The sequence below is a fragment of the Trachemys scripta genome, chromosome 7 (genome assembly GCF_013100865.1).
Source record: "Trachemys scripta elegans isolate TJP31775 chromosome 7, CAS_Tse_1.0, whole genome shotgun sequence".
NCBI classification, from domain to species: Eukaryota; Metazoa; Chordata; order Testudines; family Emydidae; genus Trachemys; species Trachemys scripta.
Window position 1 is genome coordinate 86,819,125 of NC_048304.1, and position 23,597 is coordinate 86,842,721.

The 23,597-nt window shown below is 43.5% G+C and overlaps 1 protein-coding gene across 1 annotated transcript in view; it reads left to right on the plus strand.

The window, feature by feature from the left end:
• The window catches only part of OIT3 (oncoprotein induced transcript 3), a 28,036-nt gene that overhangs the window by 374 nt on the left and 4,065 nt on the right, over positions 1-23,597 (plus strand). Inside the window, exons 2-7 of the mRNA XM_034775888.1 lie at positions 3,486-3,860; positions 6,356-6,466; positions 10,068-10,190; positions 12,358-12,480; positions 16,962-17,122; positions 19,737-20,152. Coding sequence (XP_034631779.1) covers positions 3,486-3,860; positions 6,356-6,466; positions 10,068-10,190; positions 12,358-12,480; positions 16,962-17,122; positions 19,737-20,152 — 1,309 coding nt within the window. The remainder of the gene's footprint in view (positions 1-3,485; positions 3,861-6,355; positions 6,467-10,067; positions 10,191-12,357; positions 12,481-16,961; positions 17,123-19,736; positions 20,153-23,597) is intronic.

Genomic DNA, 23,597 nt, shown 5'->3' on the forward strand with positions numbered 1-23,597 from the left:
CTACACAGAGAGTCCTTTCTGTCAGAGTGTTTGGACGCTGCCTAAACAGGCAACATCTTCACTTATTTATAGTTAAAAGCAGGGAAAAATTTAATATTCATTAATGGTGGAGACTCTTTAGACTAGGGTGGGCAGGTACTGTGCTAGTTGCTCACATGATCTAGCAATACAGCTCAGTTCAGAGAACTACGGTATCCCTGCTGTTCCCTTACTACTACTTCTCAGAGCAGAAACTGCCACTTACACAAAACATACAGGATTGACCTTTCTCCAGAATGTCAGACTCCCGAATGCTTATTCGATCATGAGCTACGTAATTATATCTGTTAAAGTGCACAAACAAAAATTAGTAGTATCAGTAAGGTTACAAATTGAAATGCTTAAATGAAAGTTAATGTTCTAGCATTAAGTTGGCCATGCTATTTGCAGAAGCATTCAACAAAGCTAATGGAAAGGGGGGTTTGAAGGGGTGACGGTGGAAATGAAATGTAAAAATAAAATACTTTTCCACATTTTTTGTGAAAATTTTTTTAAAATTTCCCGCCCAAAAAAACAAAAACAAAAAATGTTTCCACTAGCTGCAGTGTCAGAAAGGACTGGCATTAGAACTGTGCCTACTGAGGCAGTAGCTGCAGGGTCTTGCAGCTGTTTGTCTGCAAATAGCTGTATTAGTCTCTGTGTTCTACAGGCTAAGGAATATTTTAGTCACTATTGTCCCCTCCTGCCTGAAACTGCCCACAGTCTGGTTGGGGAGTGTTGTTCTTTTGCTTGAACTGCTTCATCAGTCTGGAATTCCCCCTTCTCTTCCTTCAAGTCCCTGCATTGTTCCATTCTCTAAATCTCTCCTTTAAAACCTTTCTTATCTGTTTAGCTAATGACAAGCTCTCTGTGGCAAGTGTTTTCTTAGCCCATCTATGAAAGACAGGATAGAGCAGCTAATTGCATTGTATATATCTTCAGTGCTGCTAAATTGGGAAGTGGACAGGGAATTCCTCACTTTGCCAGCTTTTTGTTGCTAACACAGAGAGCTTTTAATCTTGGACAGTAATCCATCCTAAACCCAAAATAAGAAAGTCATTGAAACTAAAGCATTAAGGAGAAAGGCCAGGTAAGTGTGAAAGAGACTATTTCAGTTGTAGCTGTTCTGGATATAGGGATAGCCTAGTTCTTCCATGAAATGAGTTCATCACGCTGGTAAGAAAACAAGGATTGGGAAACCTTAAATAAGTGGGGTCCAAGTCTGTCCTTGTTTGGGAGGTAAAATAATCTCTTTGGGAATACTGGCTTTAAAAGGAGATTCCTAATGAGGGCTTCCCTCTGCAGTCCTCATCAGGGCTAAGGAATACACCTGGTGTAGCAACTTTTCTGTTAAATCTGTTCTGCTCATCACTTAAAAACAATGGTACCAAAGCTTCTTTAAAAGTTTTCCTCCTGATCCAAACCTGATCTCCTACAGCTTCCTCTCATAGCTTTGCAGCCCTCTAATGGCTCCTGCGTCTGGGTGTTGGGGTTTTTTCTGTTATACTGAATTCAAAGCCCAATGAGACAAATCTGTGATTGCAGATGGTGTAAGGGTGTTTAGTGAGAGATTCCTGTAAGAGTCTTTTATTATAGGAAGGTGCAAGATAGCATTTCAGTGAAGGAAACAGGTATTTACTGAGGATACAGTTAAATTAGACAATCTTTAAACCATTTCTCAATGCATTTATAGCTCCCATTTCAGAGCAAGTGAAGCAATAATAAGTACTGTACAAAGACAGTATCTAGAACATTTTATTAAAAACAATAGTTGATTTTGAATGGCATCTTTCATGTAAACTGCATCACTCCATTCTTTAGAACTAAGTTAAATAATAAATAGCAGAGAGAGAAAGTACAGAATATATGGAAGAACTATATTAAAGAGAGAAAGACCATGTATTCTACTTGGCTGGGATGTAATTAATCAGAATGACTGGCTTTATTAGTCTAATGCTACTGAAGGTAATGAATTCTCCTTAGTCAGGAAAATATTAGCATACATTCTGCTTACAGGGGACAAATCGAGTCGTGGTTAGTGGTACTTAACCAGGTGTTAATATACTGTGAAAATGTAAGTTCCAATCTGTTAGTCTAGAAACAGACTAAATACAGGAAAAATGAAAATGCACTGAATAGTTTTGTATTTTCAGTGGTACGGTATTCTTCCATTTTAGTTGTTTTGCACACACACCTCTCCCACTGAAATCAATAGATGCTGGTTTCCAGCATGTCCCAATTCAGAGCACTCCATTCGGTAGGTTTTGAGGTGACATATGAGGAGAGGTGATAGGAAGATTGTTTCAGATGGCAGCTGAAGGTGGTCAGACCAACCATAATGAATGTTTTGAGTCAGAGGAGGGATAGTGTTAAAGGGCAGAAGGAATAATGTGGACAAGTTTCTTGGGGTAGTCTGGGGCAAGTCCACGTGGGTCTTTAAATGCCAGGGACCTGAGTTTTTCCCTGCCTTGCCCCTTGTGTAGTAATTTACACTAGGCAAAGTGGGTGTAAAACCCTAGCAAGTCAACATGGTAACCCTTTGCACCCACTTTGCACCGGTGTACAGTACAACGCTACACAAGAGGCAGGGTGACGGAGAGCTAAATCTAAAGACAGCAGATTGAACTGCCTGAGGAGGGTTTACAGTTGTATTGGATTCTAATTACTCTTGTGTAGGTTCTGGGCCAGATCCATAGCCAAGGTAACAGGCAGATATTTTCCATTTGTAGAACTGTAACATGAATATGTTCAACACCTATTGCTTGCATTCTAAAAGCTACTTCTAGTGATGATTTCTGACTTCTTTCCATAGAAAACTAGTACTTGACAAAAAGTGAACTGTGCTATTGTTGAATGTTTTTTATGGATTTTACAAATGCCTCAAAATCCACTTGGAACTCAATCTTCCTCCTCCTGAAATCTGGGGGAGAATTAGAATTGACTCCAGTGGGTCAGACACTTATGTGGCCCCAGCAAGTGGATGAATGCCAAAGAACTGATGCTATGCAAGGCATTTCAATTATGCTTAAATAATGGATAAATTGTCCACGTGATGTTCCCTGCAAGCTTAGTCATCAGTCAGAACTTGAATTTGCGAGAACGTTTTCCACTGGTTCACTTCATTCTGCTATGCTCGAGGCACCCATTATACAATAGTTACTCTGCAAGTCATTCTTACTGTCATATAGTGTTTTAAGTGCTCGAATGCTCCGTTACGTTGCTTGTTTTTAAAGGATTTAATTAAGTTGAACTTTCAGAATACTTCACTCCTCTGAGCTTCTGGTAAACTGACACTTTACCAGCATCATTCTGCCTCCTCTGGGATATCTGTCCATTAAGAAGATTCTGCTATATTAGGAATGGAAAAATAAAATTGAAATTATTTTCTGAGTTCTACAGTTACCAGTCAGTAAACATGGTTTGATTATCACTGGGTTCTCCCTCTTCTCTCTTATCATATGACTCAGCCCTGGACCCTTGCTCTGCCTATATCAGCCTGAATGAGCCTTGGAGGAACACTGATCACCAGATAAATGGTTCCCGTGACCAGCCTACATGCGATAGCCACATTGATGGGGAGTGGTACCGTTTCACTGGCATGGCTGGCGATGCCATGCCTACCTTCTGCATCCCAGAGAACCACTGCGGGACGCATGCCCCCATCTGGCTAAACGGCAGCCACCCTAGGGAGTTGGATGGCATTGTCCAAAGACAAGCCTGTGCGAGTTTCAAGGGGAACTGCTGCCTTTGGGACACCACGATTGATGTTAAGGCATGTCCCGGCGGGTATTATGTCTACCGCTTAACCAAGCCAAGTGTCTGCTTCCATGTGTACTGTGGGCGTAAGTAACCATGACGGTCCTTTTCTTTTCTTTGACAATCTCTTTATTCTTTTCTGTGATTCTCTGAGTGACAACTGTGTTGGGGGTTTCCCCTCTCTGGTAGTTAGTTCCTAACTCCCACCCCTTGCCTTGGGGTGGGGAATCCTACTGACGTTGGGGAAGCAGGAATGCACCCAGAAATCACTCCAGCACCTTTATCAGCAAACAAACAGTCCAAGTGCCACTCCAACATTAGCCTCTTAGTCACAGCACTGCAGTACGGTGCCAGCCCACAGTGGCCACGCAAGACAGGCTGCTCCCTGTGTCTTTCCCCAAACCCTGAGCTCAGACTCTAGGTAGGAAATCCTCTATGGCCTGTGTTATACAGAAGGTGATTGATTAGATCACAGTGGTCCCTTCTGGTCTATAGACTAGATCAGGGGTCGGCAACGTTCGGCATGCGGCTCGCCAGGGTAAGAACCCTAGCGGGCTGGGCCAGTTTATTTACCTGCTGACGCGGCAGGTTCGGCCGATCACGGCCCCCACTCACTGGGGTTTGCCGTCCCGGGCCAATGGGGGAGGCGGGAAGCGGCGTGGGCCGAGGGATGTGCTGGCCGCGGCTTCCCACCGCCCCCATTGGCCCGGGACGGCGAACCGCGGCCAGTGGGGGTCGCGATCGGCTGAACTTGCCACGTCAGCAGGTAAATAAACTGGCCTGGCCCGCTAGGGTGCTTACCCTGGTGAGCCGCGTGCCGAACATTGCCGACCCCTGGACTAGATGATCATAGTGGTCTGTTCTGGCCTCAGAATCTGTGATGGCATTTCCATGCTCCCGCAGGAGGAGAGCTGGCAGCAGAAAGCAGGGGTAGGGCTTCCTGACAGCTCTCAAGAAAAGGAGGGTTCTGGGGCCAGAGGGCTTGGCCTTTCACACTGTTGATATGTGAAGTGAGGACTCCACAATGACAATGCTGCAAAACGGTTGAAAAATGGAGGTGTTCCCTTGTGCCTAGAAATTAGGTATCCTAAAGAGAATAAGGAAAGCCCAGGCTATGAAAACAGCACCAGCCCAGCTCCTATGACTAAGGCCCTACCAAACTCACAGCCGTGAAAAATGCATCATGGACTGTGAAATCTGGTCTCCAGCGTGAATTCTGGCCTTTTGTATACTTTTACCCTATACTATACAGATTTCACAGGGGAGACCAGCGTTCTCAAACTGGGAGTCCCAACCCAAAAGAGGGTTGCAGGGTGTGTTTGTGTGTGTTGCAAGGTTATTGTAGGAGGGACGTGGTATTGCCACCTTTACTTCTGTGCTACCTTCAGAGCTGGCTGGAAAGTGGCAGCTGCTGGCCTGGCGCGCAGCTCTGAAGGCAGCACTGCCAGCAGCACCGCAGAAGTAAGGGTAGCAATACTATACCATGCCGTCCTTACTTCTGCGCTACTCCTGGCAGTGGTGCTGCTTTCAGAGCTGGACTCCCAGCCAACAGCTGCCACTCTCCGGCCGCCCAGCTTTGAAGGCAGTGCCGCCGCCAGCAGCAGCCCAGAAGTAAGGGTGGCAATACCACAACACCCCCTACAATAACCTTGCAACACCCACCCCCCACTACCTCCTTTTGGATCAGGACCCCTACAGTTACAACACCGTGAAATTTCAGATTTAAATATCTGAAATCATGAAATTTATTATGTTTAAAATCCGATGACCAAGAAATTGACCAAATGGACCGTGAATTTGGTAGGGCCCTACCTATGACTTTCGCAGAACTGGACTGAGGTCTGAGTAGACAACAGAACCCAGAAATCTCCATGATTTGGGGTGAGTTCCGGATTCTGCGGGACACTTTCAACTACTTAATTATAACTTTAAAAAGTCTCTGTTTTCCCCATGTAATCAAACCCATAAACCTACTAGTTCTTCAGTCATCCACAAAGTCTTCCAGGAAAAACAGGGAGATATGGGACCTGAATTTTTTTTATATAAATACATAAATAAAAAGCAGGAAAACTTCCTTTGGCCTAGAAGATGTCTCTATACCTGAGAGAGAAGATGACTGATTTCTTTTCTTCTTGCACAAAAACTTGTCAGACTGATGCAGCATAAACTGTTGGCTTGTTTATATTAGAAAAGTTGCAACTGTTTCACTAAATCAATTTTAAATCTATCTAGTTAAACTAGTGCTAACCTCTAATGTAGACATACTTAAAATGGTTTAACCCTCACTTAAATCGGATTAGATTGTGTCTGTAAATTACCCAAACTAGATTTGAATTGGTAAATTAAGATAGTCCAAATTAAATGAGTTTTAAACCAGTTTAAATGTCTCTCCATTAGGAGTTTGCACTAGTTTAAACAGATCAATTAAAAATCAATTTAATTAGACCAGTGCTTTTCTAATGTAGGCCGGGCTTGTAACTTATCAATTTAGCTGAGGGCATGAAACTCATAGCACTAATGGTAGAACTAGTTGTCTAGATTCTCAGTATTCTAGATGAACAGTGCTCTTGTCATTCTGTAGACTTCTATGATATCTGTGATGTGGTGGATTGCCATGGCTCCTGCTTGGATACCGGAGACTGCATGTGTTCCTTGGGGACTACACTGGGACCTGATGGACAGACCTGTCTTGGTAAGGGCAGAAACAGAGGGACATAGGAAATGTGAGGAGAAAAGGGACTAAACAAGTTACTGATGTTTCCTTTCTGTTCCGTTAATTATTCATCTCCCAGTTAATTGCTTAAAAAAAAAAAGGGTGGCGAGACAGATATGTTTGGGACTAATTTTAGCCCTTGTTGCTTGTAACAAGTCCACATTGTTTGCAGGTCAGTGATCTCACCTTTGGAGTTTTCCACCATTGACTCAGCACCTGAATGACCATTATCCTGGTGTCCCTGAGGCCATATAGTTACTGAGAGTGAATTTGCGTTCTGTGTGGACCAGCCATTGGTTTAATGAAGAGCTAATCAGGGGGCAGCAGCTTTGCTGTCAGTGGTGGTTTGCTTTGGAAGGTCACTGCTCATTCATACTCTACAATAGGCTCATAGTCTGTCATGAGAGGCTTTTCCTTCATGGCTCTGTGGGATTCCTCAGTCCTCCAAGCAGTTGCATTCACTGTCACAGTGCTACATGCTAAGATTGGTGATGCTGACAATCTTATTGTCATTGCAGGGCCCTATCCAGGGCTTGGAACTCAGTATCTTCATATCACCTGTTGGATTTTTAGATTTCTGTCTCTGCAAATGTAGCTTGGAGGCAGAGAGACTATGCTTGATAATCTGTGACCAATAGGTAAGAGTTCCCAGACTTAGGTGGCATGGGGCTGGTGTTTTTTCAGTGAAGGGGCCTCACCCAGGAACTTTCTTCCTCTTCTGGCCCACCAGAACCTGAGTCTGTTGGCCTTCAGGACTAATGGTGAGATCTGTCTGCTCCTGGGCTTTTTCATTATGATCTGATTATGGTGGAGAAGGGATTAGGTATAATGTTGAATGACGAATGAGTCTTTTCCAATATTGTCATTAGTCTGCAAAATATGTATGGATTTTTATCTTTTTAATATATCTTGTGTCCATAGACTATGTGGTGTGTACTTTTATCCATTAAAACTTAAATCCGTGATAAATACCTGGTGGTAAAAGATTGATCAAATAGCTGGTGCTTTCTTCTGACCTTCACACTGTCAGACAGAGGTGTTATTTTTTTCCCACTGAATTTAGCACTGGAGAAAGGTGCTGGACTGACAGCCCTGCAGACTGATTCCCTTTATATGTCCACAGAACAGCAGTGCAAATTTCCCCAAATTTAAAGCCTTGCCCATATGCTTTCAATCCGAAGCTGTGGGAGATCAGCTCGATAGAGGAGAGAACCGTTGGTTTCTTTGTTGACATTGATAATTGTCAGAGTGGGTTTTGCATTGTAAATATCTTTTCACTCCTGGACTGAGGCCATCAGGCCATTTCACTTAAGTCACTGAACATTCAGAAGATGGTAATAACTTCATCCCTGCTGACATGGGCTGGAGTTCACCAGTGACCTCAAAGTGAAAGTCTGTGTACCCCCTTACTAATCCCATGAGCCACTGAGGTCTCTGACATGAACCGCAAATGGTTCCTCTAGTGTGTAATAACTATCTGGGAGCAGATATTTAAGTCACAAAGATGCCTTCTCGGAGATTTATTCCTAGCACTAAAAAACAGAAGGAAATATACAACAAATATATGCACAATTTGATTCTACACACAGTTTTTCCTGAGGAGTTTTAGTAGTCCTGTCCCTGATGCAGGATTGACTCTGCTGCCTTTACTTCCTGCATTGCTTTTTTTTTTTTTCCATTTAATTGGACCCAATCATACATGCCATCTGTGTGCAGAACTCTCATTGACTTGCAGGATTGGGCCCATTCACTGATAAGTTTCCCATGACAATGGAGAAAATGGAAATCCCGACTCACTGATTTCTCACACTTGCCTAAAAATTTTGGAATTTAACATTCTGCCAGGGACAGCAACAAATGTGGATCCATGGGTAGGGCTGGGTAGGATTTCCATACCACACTTCCTCTGCATGATAACCAGATGCCACAACCACCTCTCAGAAGTAATATTTGCAGTTGTTCTGCCTGCAGTCTTTAAAGCCATATGACTCATTCATCTTTCTAATGAATATCCTTTGGTGTGACTAAGTTCAAATTTATTTTGAACACAATCAGTCTGGCCTTAATATTAAAATTACCCATATCTGTTTTCTCACTGGGGATATTCCCTCTTCTCCAGCCACTTGTGGGCTGGGAATGCAGCTCCAGAACTAAACAGCAACATCTGGGAATTCTGTCTAGCACTGAACTAGACTGACTTATGCAATACACTTATGCAATATAGTGTGTGTGTGTGTGTGTGTGTGTATATATATAATATATATATATATATATATACACACGTTTGAGTTAGGATTTAGGCTTCCTGCCATAAACCAACCTATCCTAGTGGGTTAATAATACTATTTACCCACTCGCTTTTCACCTCTTGGAGACCTTGAGTCAATCCCAGATTGTCATAGCTGAAATTACTGTCTGTCAACCTCATCCGCTAAGTGACACTTGTCTTCATGAAATCACCATGTTGATCATCTCTGCTTTGATAAGCAGAACTAGAGTACCAGCAAGATAGTATTAAAGTCTGTGGGCAGAATTTTGTGGAATTACAAGATTAGATTTATAGGGTCTCTGGCTGGATAACGTTGAAGGTGTACAGCCTTTAGTAGAGCCATTGAAAGAACTCAGCACAGCCTTTTCCTGCTTTAGGTCTATCTCTAGCCAGCCCAATCATATCTCATTTTCATAAACACTAAATTTCAACCCAAAGCATTTAAAAAAAAAAAAAAAGAGAAAGAAATTGATCAACATGCCTTATCTCTATGAAAAGCAGTATCTCTGTGCCTCCTAAATTCACTCAACATTTCCCTTCAAGGGTAAAGGATGGGTTGCAGCTTATTCCTTAAGCTAAGAACATCAAGCTTGTATCACTTGTGGAAGTAGATTATGGCATCAGTTACAAACTGTTTGTGTGGGGCATGTGAGGACTAGTATTACCTAAAAGAACTCATCTCTGTACTGTCTTTTAAAACTACATTTTCCTTATTTTTAGCTTCTGTCAGCTAGTAAATAATAACTAGTAAGCTGTGTAGAGAAATTCCAAGCTTGGCTGATTGATAACTTTGTCATTTTACTTCGACTTAGAAAAATTGTCACACACACCCCTTTAATGTATTCATTGCATGCAGGCAAAGAGTAAATCAAGTTTAAAGAACCAGGATTCCCTATGAAGAATGAGCCTTTCAGCTCAAAAGGGAAGAGAAACTACAGGCTTCAGGGGTAGTTGTAAAATGGGAAAAATTAGGAGGAATTCTTGGGGCTCAGCCAAGAGATTCAAAGGCAACCTTTACCTTTTCCATCCCCTCTCAAATAATTAACACGTCCACTATGGGGAAGTTGCATACTGTCATCCTCCCCATGAAACAGTTTCTGTGTACATGTCACCGTTTGAGTAGCAGAGGTGTTGGCTGCAGTCAGTGGCTATGACCCCTGTTATGTGATAGGGGTATTGATGCCTAGACCTAGCTCGTGTGAGTTGGGCCAGAAAATAAAGTCCAATTTCTTACCAGCAGCCCTGTTCATCAGACCCATTTTACAGGCTGTGTGTTGCAAAATTGTGTATTACAGTATTTGCTTCCTGCAGATGAGAATGAATGTGAACAGGATAATGGAGGTTGCAGTGAGTTTTGTGTGAATCTGAAGAACTCCTATCGCTGCGAATGTGGAATCGGGCGAACGCTGGGAAAGGATGGTAAAACCTGTGAAGGTGAGTTAAAAGGCAAAGGAATGAAGGCACCAGCATGGAATTACAGCTCTGAATAGCACCTTCTACAGTCATACTTCCATAAAGTTACATCAATCATTACATTATTTCCTTCATAAATATTATCTCACAGTACTTGGTCAGTCATGGCATTTTTCAGCTGGTGTGAAATTCACTTGTGTTACTGATGTACTTGCCAGTAATTTTACTCCTGAAACACTTAGAAGAGAGTGGTGAAGAGGCTCCTTCCCGCTCTTCCAGTATTGTTTCCAATAAAAACATACATTTGTATTTGTGAACACATTTTTTATTCGTTGTTAGCAGACATAAGTGGCTTTTATCTTGATAAAGAGAAAAAAGGAAGGATGGAGATAACCTTGAAACATAACCTGAGTGCAAATCATGTAGTGATGGGACCTTACCATCAAAGCTGTCAGCTACTCTGTGAATAACCCCTCTCACTATCACCCTATACAGTGACGAAGGAATGGAGACAGAATGATGAGGCATGGGACAGGGCAATAGGGACACGTGTAGGGGATGAGCAGGATTTTGTATTGCCATAATCTGGCAAAAGATGAACTAGGGATGGGATTGGTAGGTGGGAAAATATCAGTTAGTCCCAGTTATGGTTGAGAGTTGTTTGTTTGTTTTTTTTACTCTGCTGAAGCGTCCCCTACAATCCTAAACTTCACTCACAGTTCTAGAGAGTAGCTATATGTGTGCTGGAACAATTAGCAGAGAAATAGATACTAAATATGTTGTCATTGTGATTCAGAATTAACACCCTGTTGTGATGTGTGAGGAATAGTTCAAATCTCTCTTGGAGGTACTGGCTAATTTGTGCCCTCAGTTCACCCATTAAACTGCATTAAAATCAGTGGGGTTGTACAGATATAAACTGAGGTAAGCCCTCATCAGGCACACTTTGTTTGCAAATGCACATGTTCTAAATTGTTTTTGCGTGAATGCTTTGGTTCTACAGACCCACCAGACAAATACTAGTAAAATGCACTACGTAGTATAGGTTCAGAAGGACCCTTCTTTCCTAAAAGACTAAAAAAAAATCCAATATAGTGCATGTTTTACATCTTTTAAAATGTAATTGAACCACATTTTTAGTCAGCAAAAAAGGGAAAATTTCACAAGCTTTTACTAATGCCCTGTTAAATTCAGAGAGTTATAGCAAATGTGAAATCTGACAAACTGGAGTGACTGTTAAATGCTTTTTTTATTTGGTTTCCACAAAATTTTCTTGAAGTAAAATCTCACCCAGTTATTACCCCCAAAGCTCTAATCTACTCAAAATGCTTTTCATACTGACAGAAATATACTCTGTAAGCTGCAAAACTGACATTTAGTGTTTAATTTTTTAATTTTATATTTATCCTACAGAAAGAAAGTGAGCTTAAGGTTGATTAAGGAAATATATATGTGTGGTAAAGAAAGGGCCTGGCTAGCAAATAGAAGGGAAGGCCTTGAAAATAGTAAGTGGTAAGGCCAGAAGGAATAAAGTAGGGAGGTTGTCTGGTTCAAAGAATAACTAATAAGATAAGGGGAAGTTTCTAAAACGAAGACTTCTAACCAGTTGGGGTGACTGCAGATGGTTTTAAATCAAAGAGACTCTGTCTTAAAATGAGCTAACACAGCCGTTCCCCAGCCCATATACCAGTGTTAAAGCCTGTGTGAACCCAGGTACAATGGGAAAACTGTTGGACATTAAAAAAGAGGGGAGAAATGGCCTTGGGAAGAAAGGTGATTGTAAATCTTATCTGGATTAAGATTGTACATAAGGGTGAATTGTCTCAAACTGGTTTTTAGCTGAACTCAGTAATTGGCGATGACATCCTTGTTTGTTAAAGGGTATAAAAAGTCAGCTCTTAACGGGTTTATTGCTAATACCTGCCTGAACATGTAGGAGCCGACCAATATGGGTCTGAGCACCTTTGGGTTTGGCTCATTTATAAGTATCTTGATCAAATGCTTATAAATGTTTTGTTACTGTTTGGATGTAGTAAATGGCTTCTTATTTAAGCTTTTTTAGGCATATTCAGAGGAACTGCATAAGACTTTGGATTTAAAAAAGGAATTTATGGTTAAATTGGTGTTTGGTGATTTCCCATGTTAATATTTCAAACATTATTAATAATTCCAACACTTTGTCTCTTAGAAATTGAAGGTTGCCACAATAACAATGGAGGCTGCAGCCACACCTGCATTGCAGTGGAAGACACATACCAGTGTGAGTGCCCCAGGGGGCTTGTTCTGTCAGAGGACAACCACAGCTGCCAAGGTAGGGCAATAAAGATCACTTGCTAGAGAGCCAGTATTGCGTAGCCAGCCCAGGGCAATGTAGGTAAAGTAGGGAAACACCCTTAGATCTTTAATCCATTGGAGCTAACGTGCATCTTGAAGGGGACACTCTTAGGCTCTTGGATGATGTAGAAGGGTCACCATTGCGCATAATACCTCTGCTCACCCACCCTCACCAGCTGGAGAACATGTGTTGTGTAATCAAGTATTTAGCATGAAGGTAGGTTGGGGGTTTAAAGGGGTAAATGGTGCCTCTTCTGAGATTACTATTTTACAATGGTGCCAATTAGTGTCAGATACTAAGGGCATTTTGTGGAGGAATTCAGCATTTTAAAGAACAAGCAATCTTACTTTATTAAATTCAATCAGATGTATTGTCACATACAGTAGTTTATAGTGTAAAGCAGATGTTTAACAGAACCTTTTTATAACTGCAGAAATACAAGCTTTTATTACCTCTAATCAAGTTTATGGTGATGTAATGAACTGTGGAAGACTTGCACAGAAACCTGAAGCAGTTTGTCTGTATCATATTAATAGTTCTACATGTAGCAATCCCTTTCAGCGTAATTCATGGTATTGTATCATCTGCAATTTTTTTTAAAAGAGAGTCGAGCCAAAGAAATGTTTGTAATTTGTAAAGTAATTTCCCCCTCCCATTTATTGTATTCCTGCTACAGTGTGAAACTGAAATGCTTTTTTCCTCCCGGACATACACAAACCCTATGTACAACTAGGGACATTGTGAATCAGCTATTTTAATAATTTAATGTTTATTTGTATTTTGGTAGCCCCTAGGAGACCCAGTCATGGACCCCATTGCATTAGGTGCTGTACAAAAAAATGGCCTTTGCCCCCAGAGAGTTTATGTTCTAACTACAACAGAGAGAAAGACAGACAGAGACTCAGGGAGCACAAGGAAACAGAGAGACCATATTGATCAGCATGATAGGCTGTAATTTTGGACTAAGTTCCTTGTAAGCCATGTGGCCGTGCAGCAGCCTATTTAGCACTGCGCAGGCGCTCAGGGAACCCGCCCAGGGACCTGCTGCGTCCCTCCCCGGGCCCTAACCTAGCCTGACCCCCAACTGGCTGGGGAAGACAAGTCCAGGCCAGGGGAGGGGTGCCCCGGCAGGTGGCAGAGTTGGGGTTGGGGGAGGGGCGCTGCGGACGTGGCAAGTACGGGTCGCCTCTCCCCCGGCCCCAACCTAGCCTACCCCCAACTGGCCGGGGGAGGAGCGGTCCTTACCTGCCATGGACGGAGCTCCCCTCCCCTGGCCCAGTTCTGCCATGGCCTGGACCTGCCGGGCACCCTTACCCTGGCCAGAACCCATCCCTGGCCTGGACCTGACGGGACTGGGGGAGGAGCACCTATCCTGCAGCCCCAGCCCCGGAGCTGCTGCAGCAGGGAGAGGTACCTCTCCCCCCAGCCCAGGTAGTGGTGTGGGGAGAGAGAGCTGGGGGAGTCTTCTCTCACTGCCATAGCCCCAGAGCACCCTCCTGCACTCCAAACCCTTCATCCCTGGCCCCATCCCAAAGCCTACACCCCCAGTCAGAGCCCTCACCCCCTGCACCCAACCCAGAGCCTGCAACCCCAACCCTCTGTCCCAGCCTGAGCCCCTCATCCCCGGCCCCATCCCAGAGCCCGCACCCCCAGCCAGAACCCTCACTCCCCTGCACCGCAACCCTCTGCCCCAATGCTGAGCCCCTCATCCCTGTCCCCACCCCAAAGCCTGCACCCCAACCCTCTGCCCCAGCCCTAAGCCATCTCCCACACTCCAAATCCCTCTGCTCCACTCCCACCACATGAATTTTGTTATGTGTACCAATATGAAGGTGATGGGAACACTGGTCTCGGGACACAGTGCAGCCAGCATTGTAAGCAGTATGTGGATTAGACCTCCTGTGAGCTGAATTAGATGACTCAAGTGTTTAAAACACCAGCAGCTCATCTACTTTAGGGCTCAAGATTTGTTAACATTGGTGAAATTGAACCAGTACTGTCAATATTGGGACAGTTTTTTGAAAAATGTCTCTAACATAGGCAAGGTTACATTCTTTCATTACTTGGGGGATGCTCATCAGTAATGAGTTGTTGGCATTGCTTTTTTTTTAGTCTTTTACCAGTGAGGGATGAGTTAATTTGGAGCCAAAGCTGATTTATTGATAGTAGTGAAACCTGTACTAGTTTTAAGTGTTCTCCTGATTCGTGGATTCCAACATAGTCTAGAATACACAGAAGCCTGCACAGCCCTAGCCCAGAACTCAGGTGGTAAGGATTTCTTCTCCTCTCCACTTAGTATTTCAAGGTAACAGCATTTAAAAAATAGAGATGTGCCTAAACCAAAACCCTGGATCCAAATGCTCCTGAACTTTGAAGAAATGCAACCTGGATCCAAACTCTCTTGCTCTGGCCTATCTCAGTTTAAAAGCATTAGGCTTCCTCATTTGTCAAAGGATTAGTTGAAAGTGTTAATAAAAGTCCTAAAGTAAGGCTGAGTTCATCACTTCTGCACAGTGTTAGCTTTCTGGAGACCGTGGAAATGGTTTCACAGTGTCCCTGTAGAATCTTGAAAATAACATTTGTCCTTTGTTTTGTCCTGTGCTGTTTGACCCACATTGATTATTTCTCACCCTCTTGTCTTTCTAACAGAGCAGGAGCTCTGACATTTCCTTTTTATTTAATTCTGCTTCCCCTTTAGTGATGGCAGCTAGAGAGCACACAGCTCTGGGAACACTGCTTGTTATTTGGCACATCACACCAAAAATGATGGCTTTTAATAAAACTATTATTCTCTATAATGGCTTGGTGAGTGTTAAAAATATTGCTGCTTGTACAGCATAAATGTTCACTCGGGGGGGGGAAATTATACTTCAGTGATGCTAGTTGTATCCCAGATCCAAGGAGCTTGGAATTAGAGAGGCAAAACTTGTGCAGTGGGAAGTGTTGAATTATTTTTCTGAGTTGCCTGTCTGCCAAATTAATGAATTTGCAGAATGTTTTATCCTGTAATTTAAAACTAAGTAATTCCAAAATTCTGTATCTTTTCTAGCTAAGTGGGGAAATCTGGGCTATGCATAAGAAGCAGAAAGCCTCCCCCAAAATCAAGTGGGTTCCCTATGTATAGGGTGTATATATAGCATTTATTTTTTAATAAAAAATATTTTCTCCCATACACACTTCTTTTTAACAGTCTCTCTCTATCCTGTTTTCACTCTGCTCCATCTCTGCTCATCTTTCCCCAGTTTCTCTTTAATAGAGTTCAAACTCAAAAATGTTCAAGTTGAATTTTCAAATCCCGGATGTCCAAGTGGCTTGGCATGAGGAAGAATGAGTTTGCTAATCATTACCAAATGTATTACATTAAATATTGATTCTAATGGTCTTTCCGAACACACCCATTCTGGCTGGACATCTATACAGAACGAATTAAGCCCTCCTAAAGTCTTGTTATAGCATGTTCTGGGACTTGTATACTACCTGAGATAGATTCTTCAAGGATGGCTCTGTTTGGGTTGTTACAAAATCCTTGCCAGTAACATGCAGGGGTCTTCCCAGGACATTATACTGTTAATGATATCATCCAGGCCTTGACTAAATAAGAGTAATTTGAAAAACAATAATTAAGCTCCTCCCACAAAAACTTCAGTCTCTTCAATTCTGTCTTCTGCTGTTGGTCCGGCCAGGATGGAAATTATTTCAGTTGCTTGGTTCCAATGTGCCATGTGGGGAATTTGGGGAGTAATCATAAATTGGAGCAGTGAGGAAGCTTGGGGTGTGGATAGGACATAAAATGAAATGGGTGGGGAGAGCAAAACCTCTCCATATTCCACAATAACTTAAAACACCCTGAAATTAAAAAGGATGAGGAAGATAATGTGATACGATGCTTTGGCTAAGATGCTTAGTGTTAGTCTGGAGAAGATTTGGGTAAAAAATACTTGTATTGAATAGTCATAACTGAACAAAAGGCAAAGATCTCTACTGGATCCCAGCAATGCAGGAGATGCACATTAAATGCAGCTCTCAGACTCCTGGCTACAGATTTGCCCCATGAAGAGGAAAAACTGCTCTTTGGGGCATCTAAAAAGCTGAAATCTGAAATATTCAATTCCCCTGTCTGGGCAGAGAGATCAAAACAAAGTGTCTGCAGGCCAATAAAAGGCCATTTCAGGAAACACTAGGAATGGGAGTGAAGGGCAGCCTGATCACAAATAGGACATGTGCTCTCCCCTGCATTCCCAGTAATTAGGGTTACCAGATAGCAACTGTGAAAAAACGGGACAAGAGGTGAGGGGTGGGTAATAGGTGCCTATATAAGAAAAAGTCCCAAAAAACGGGAGTGTCCCTTTAAAAATGGGACATCTGGTCACCCTACCTATAATGGTATGCAGAGGCCTTCCCTACCTCACTTGGCAGATTTGCTGTGCTGATCATTGAGCTGGGGGTTTTTCTTGCAGTTCCAGTGCTGTGCAAGTCCACCTCCATTGAGGTGAGCATCCCCAAGGATCTGGTTGGAGGGCTGGATCTTTCTCTCATCAATGCTTCCTGCAAAGGAGTATCCAATGGCACTCATGTCAACATCAACTTCTCTTTGAAGTCCTGTGGCACTGTTGTAGATGTACGTATCCTCATCGCCATCAGCTTTGTCATCATCATTGTTCTCATTACATGTGTAGGGACTGGGGATAGGTGTAGGGTCAACTAGGGCCCAATCCTCATTTACATGAGTAGCTGTACTGAGGTCACTAAGACAACTGATATGGGGAAGTGCTGCAAGATTGAGCCCTCAGTAAATGTTAACACCCTTCCCACTTTGGATGTATCATGTGAGTCATGAATCCAAACTCTTAACTGACTGAGCTGTGTGGGTATCCAGTTCAGCTGCGTTTCATAAAGTTTCTTATTGCACAGGTAGAACCTCTCTCAGCCAGTCTGATTTCTTTAAGCTCCTAGTAGCCATTTTATGAGATGAATACCCAGAGGTGAAAGTAAGCCGGTACACCCCTGTACCGCAGCCCCGGACCCTTCAAATAGCCACCGGAGACCCACTGCCGCCTCCCCAGGGCTCCGGCAGCAGGGCTCCGGGGACAATTTAAAGAGTCTGGGGCTCCGGTAGCTGCTACTGCCCCAGGCCCTTTATATTGTCCCCGGAGCCTGCCGGAACCCTGGAGTAGTGGCGTTGGGGCTCAGATGGCGATTTAAAGGGCCAGGGGCTCGGCCACCGCTACTTCCCCAGGCCCTTTAACTTGCTGCCGGAGCACCGCTGCCACTACCCCAGGGCTCCAGCAGCAGGGCTCCAGGGACGATTTAAAGGGTCCGGGGTGGTAGCGGCAGCCGGGGGCTCCGGCGGTGATTTAAAGGGCCTGGGTCTCCAGCAGCGTGGCTCGGGTGGTGATTTAAAGGGCTCGGGGCTCCCACTGCCGCTATCCTCCGGGGCCCTTTAAATCGCCACCCGAGCCTTACTGCTGGACCCCTGGGGTAGTGGCGGCGGGGCTCTGGCGGTGATTTAAAGGGCCAGGGGCTCCCAGCTGCCACTACTGCAGTGGAGCCCCGGGCTCTTTAAAGCTCCGCCAGAGGCCAGGGCCCCCTCCAATGGTGATTTAAAGTGCCTGGGGCTCCACTGCGGTAGCAGCAGCTGGAACCCTGGGCCCTTTAAATCACCCCCGGGGCTCCCAGCCACCTCTGCAGCTGGTAGCTCCAGGGGTGATTTAAAGGGCCCGGGGCTCCCAGCTGCTGCTATCACAGCCCCAGGCCCTTTAAATCCTGATGTAAAGTGCCTGGGGATTTAAAGGCCCCGCCTCTTCCAGTAGAAGCCCTTCCCCCTCCTAAAGACTCCAGAGTACCGGTAAGTCCTTTACGTTACTTTCACCCCTGTGAATACCATGCATTTGTGGAAGACAAATGAGGAAAATACTGGCTATACGCATATCCTCTATGGAAACGTGAGTATTCCTACACACTTCCTCTCAACTAAAAAAACAACAGAGGGTCCTGTGGCACCTTTAAGATTAACAGAAGTATTGGGAGCATAAGCTTTCGTGGGTAAGAACCTCACTTCTTACCCACGAAAGCTTATGCTCCCAATACTTCTGTTAGTCTTAAAGGTGCCACAGGACCCTCTGTTGCTTTTTACAGATTCAGACTAACATGGCTACCCCTCTGAAACTTCCTCTCAACTAGTCACCCATCATATCATAGAAGGCCCCCACATGGCAGGCCTCATCCCTTTTCCAAGGAGGAAGGGACTGAAGGGTATTCCCTCTCTCTGGAGTCCGACTACCCTCTTTCCTTAGCACTTTCAGGTCAGGAGGAGAGGAACTGGGACAGGAATCAAGCTGCACATTAGGCTGTACTTCAACGATCACAGCAGAGCACATAAGGGAGAAATTTCAGTTCAGAATGATGGGTAGATGAAAGAGCCTTGGAGGGCCCATCTTTCACAATATCTGTTTTTATTTGTGTGCATGTATTTTTTGCTTGAAATAGTGGAGTGAGCAGGCATTTTCTAGGGATTTTAGCCACAAATTACTGTGTGGCAGCTGCAGTGAGAGAATCTTCTCCTGCTGCCATGCAAACAACCTCAGCCCAGGCCTAGAGGGGCCACCAAACGCTGCGTGTGAGGGTTTGTTCCATCTCCCTTATTGGCTCAGTCCTAGTAATGTACATTTGGAAGTACTGAGGACTGAACTGAGACTACTAAATTCAGTTCAATTAGGGCCTCTGAGTGGGCTTGATCTTGGTCCTTGAGGGAAAGGCCAGTTTTTATGCTCTGTCACCCAGTAGCTGACTCGTTTGCAGAAATGCAGTCAGAAAGGAACACAGGAGGGGGTGTCCCCATTACTGGCAACTTCTCAGGAGCCAGAGCGCTACACCTATCGCAGTGTGAATAGTGTAGCTGATTGCATGAACTTGGCCTCCATCTGTAATACAGAGCTCCAGTCCATGGAGACTACACGTCCAAGCATAATGTTTGAATCCAAGTGTCTCACTGCAACCAGATAGTGTCCATGGGTCCCACTAAAGATGAGGGTGACTGTGGCTGCAGCGTATAATTTTATTGGCTGCAGTTTGTTAGAGCCGGAATAGCAAGAGAAATCCAATCTCCGGCTCTTGTGTCCAAAATCAAACAGAGATTTTAAAAAATAAAGGTCCTGTTTGATGCCTGATGTTTCCAGTTGCTTCGTGTTGTGATGATCTTCCTCCCCTTCCCACCTCCCTTTCTTGTGCTGCAGGTAGCAAATGATAAAATCATTGCTTCCAATATGGTGACTGGCTTGCCCAAGCAGACACCTGGCAGTAATGGGGACATCATCGTCCGCACCAGCAAGCTGCTGATCCCTGTGACCTGTGAGTTCCCCCGTCAGTACACCATCTCTGAGGGCTACGTCACCAACCTGAAGAACTCCCCTCTGGAAATCATGAGCCGCAACCGGGGCGTCTTCCCCTTTACCCTCGAGATCTTCAAAGACAAAGAGTTTGACGAGCCCTACAGGGATTCTCTTCCCACCCTCAAGCTTCGTGACTCGCTGTATTTTGGGATCGAGCCCATGGTGCACGTGAGTGGGCTAGAGACACTGGTGGAGAGCTGCTTCGCCACCCCCACCTCAAAAATTGATGAGATCCTGAAGTACTACTTAATTCAAGATGGGCAAGTATCACAGTTCTACTTCCCTTGTTTGTCTGATATTTAACCCCAATACCATTTGCCATCTGGGTCACAGGGCACATAGAGGAAACAGAAAACACCATCACTCCTCCACAGACAGGAAAAATCTAGAATACTGGTCAGGACATGTTCAGAGTAATTGCCAACAGCCATTGCTACCAATGCAAAACCACCCACATAGTAAAAAGTCTGGAGCAACCAAAGGGAAGGCAGCATAAGTGACTGTTGCATATTGTTGTTGTGTATCTCTCTCTGTAACTTGGCTCCTGTAGAAAAGCCATGTGGCCCTCTTTGTGTGCCAGCTGGTGACCAAACACTAAAGCTTACTTAACCAATGAGTTGAATCCCTCTACTGTGGCTGGATTTATTCTGTGTGCAGCTAAGCCTGTGGAACCAAATCTCTTTATATTCCGTTAGCAGTCATTTTTACCCTATGAGCCAAAAGTTCTGCCATGACTGGAGCTTCTAGGAGCTTTGCTGAGCTCATTTCACATCTTACACCTGCCATCTAATGGTCTGTCTGGCTATCACTATAGACACAGTGGCCTACAGGTCACTTAATTATGGGAGCAATTTTCTGGCAATTGCCAGTGGGCCAAGTCCTCAGGGGGATGTTAATAAAAAGCTTAGAGCAGACCTTCGAGGTCTGTAAAGGGACATCTAATAATGATTGTGGCACAACAGGTTCCAGGTAGGTTTGCTGAGTGTTCTGATGTTTTATAAAATGGTCCCAACTTTGACAGGATTGTCACATATCCTGACACGTTTAGAATCATTTTAGTGTTAACATGATGTTGTCTCAGGATGTTTGCATCGTGGTGTTGCCAGTCAGAATGGCATTGCAACATCATAATGCAATTTTCACAGTATTGTGAAGGTTGTGTGCTATGACTCAGGGGACAAAGTCCAGTAAAAGTAATGTTCAGGATGCACACATTCAGTCACTAGTTCAGGGACTCTGGTAATTAGTTAAGTCTAATTTAGTGTCTGCCCATCAGCCTGCAAAGATAACAATGATTTATGCAATAACCTGGCTGCCAAAGAAATAAGTCATCCACCATGACAGTTAATGAGGCAAAAGTTTCATAGGCAGCTGTTTTAAAAGTAGCAGGGAGGATTTGGGTTGGGTATTTTTTTGTTTTGTTTTTGTGTTTTACTTCAATCTGTCTAACTTTAATAAATTATTATTGCAGCAGTGTGTAGTGCTTCTCTCTCAGTAACCAATGGTAAGCTACACGTTGGCTCTTGTACTCTGTACTTGATACATCAGTTGCACTTAAGTCATTTATACACTTCTACTTCTGTGCTTTATGCACCAAATCATAATGGAATAACTTGTTTATCAGATCTCCTAGCAAAGACTTTGGGCATTTGTATTCTTGGGGCTCCAAACATCCATTAATCACCAACATTTGAGAACATTACTGAAAATGGTCAGTATTGGAAAAAGGAGGAACATGAACTGAATGGGGAGAAAGGAGAATTGAATGGTGAGGTCTCAAATCCATTACAGTAGCAGATTTGCACTTGACTATGATGGCTCCAGGGGGTTCCTCCTGTAAGCAGTCACTGGCATTTTCTCCTCATAGGAAGGAGGTACCAGCAACCCCTCTGCTATTTTTATACTCTACAGGACAGCAAAACTTTACAGAAAAGATATGAGATGAAGTGTGGTGGAACAGACACCATTCTGACTTCAGTCTGTATAGTCCTGTCAAGATTACTATTACCTAGCAAATTACTCTGCCTGGGCACACTACATACTGTTCTAGCTGCTTTTGCATCAATTAAAAAGTAAAATCCATAGACTATACCAGTGATTGAGCATTTTTTAGCATGGGCTATTCTTGCTCCAAATAGTACTCAATCCAACATCCCTTAATCTACCCATACAGAAAATCCCAAGGATAAAAGACAAGCCTTTTAATTAGTTTAGCTAACTAACCACCATCAGGTCTGCAAGGCAACTGTGGCATAGAAATTCTTAAATAAAATACAGTATAAGGACTTGAAATATTTTTAGGGAGTATCCTTCCCTTACTTATTTTCTAGCACCCCAAATCCCCCAGCTGACAAGTGCTGAATGTACCTTACTTTGGAGCCCACCACCTCACTTCTGAAAGGGGCTGTCTCCCTTCAGAGGCCGAGTGCAACCTAACTGAATCCTGGGGGATTAACTCAGACTCATGGGTGTTGGAACTAGGGGTTCTGGGGGTGCTGCCGTACCCCCTGGCTTGACGTGGCTTCCATCATATACGAGGTTTATAGTTTGGTTCAATGGCTTTCAGCATCCCCACTATAGAAATTGTTCCAGCACCCCTGCTCAGACCCCTTGTGTGTTGCAGTACAACACACTGTCACTAGACCAGCAGGGCAGCCCTAAACTTATATTTAAAGTATGGTTTTAGTATCCTTATTGTATGTGCCTCTAAAAAAGCAACAAGCTGGTAGTAGAGAAAACAAATAGTATCGCTCTCCAGTGCGTATACCCAAGACCATGTGGTTTAAGGTGGGTCCGTTATAATCAAATCATAGTCCAGGACTTTTAAGAGGGACTTGATTTAACCCAGCTCAAATATTTTAAGACAGTTCCAGTATAAATCCGTTAATATCACTCTTTAAAGGTGACCCTTTCATTATTATCATATAAAGAAAAACCCTTTAAATTGGCTCCTTCATAGTCAATTAGGAGCTATGCGTTTAAAAGCCACCTTATAATAAACAATCCAATAGCATCTGATGTTTGTCCATGGTAGGGTGACCAGATGCCCCGGTTTTATAGGGATAGTCCCGATTTTTGGGTCTTTTTCTTATATAGGCTCCTATTACCCTCCACCCCATGTCCCGATTTTTCACACTTGCTGTCTGGTCACCCTAGTTCATGGGGACATCTGAATATTGCAGTTCTAGGAGTGGGCAGTTCAGATGGGCAGTTCTAGGAGTTCTAAACTCATATTGTAAACCAGACACTTAGACCATTTTTTGAGAAAGGCCTGAAATAAAACAAGTGATGAACTAAATAACACTGATTTTTATTAATTTTTATTTACCTCTTTTCTTCAACCCCTCCTCAGTCAGACAAACGGCTCATTCCAACAGTTATATAGTGCAATGCATGCTATTGAATCCAGTTTATGCAGAACTCTACTAGAGATAGCAACATCCTGCAGGCTGAGGAACCTAACTGGCTGAATATCCCAAAGATTTTTAAATGAAAATGTCTGCATAAACAGAGTTAATTATTTTTCTTTTTCGTAAATGAACACTCTATACTGTGTAATCATTTTCAACAATTCATCAAATATTTCTACTGCGGCTGTCTGTTAAAAGTAAGGCTATAGTATTTCAAGTTTTGTTCCTCTACTCTCCACCATTTCCATCACAACCCCTTTTATAACATGCAAAATCCACATTCCTGAGATTAGCT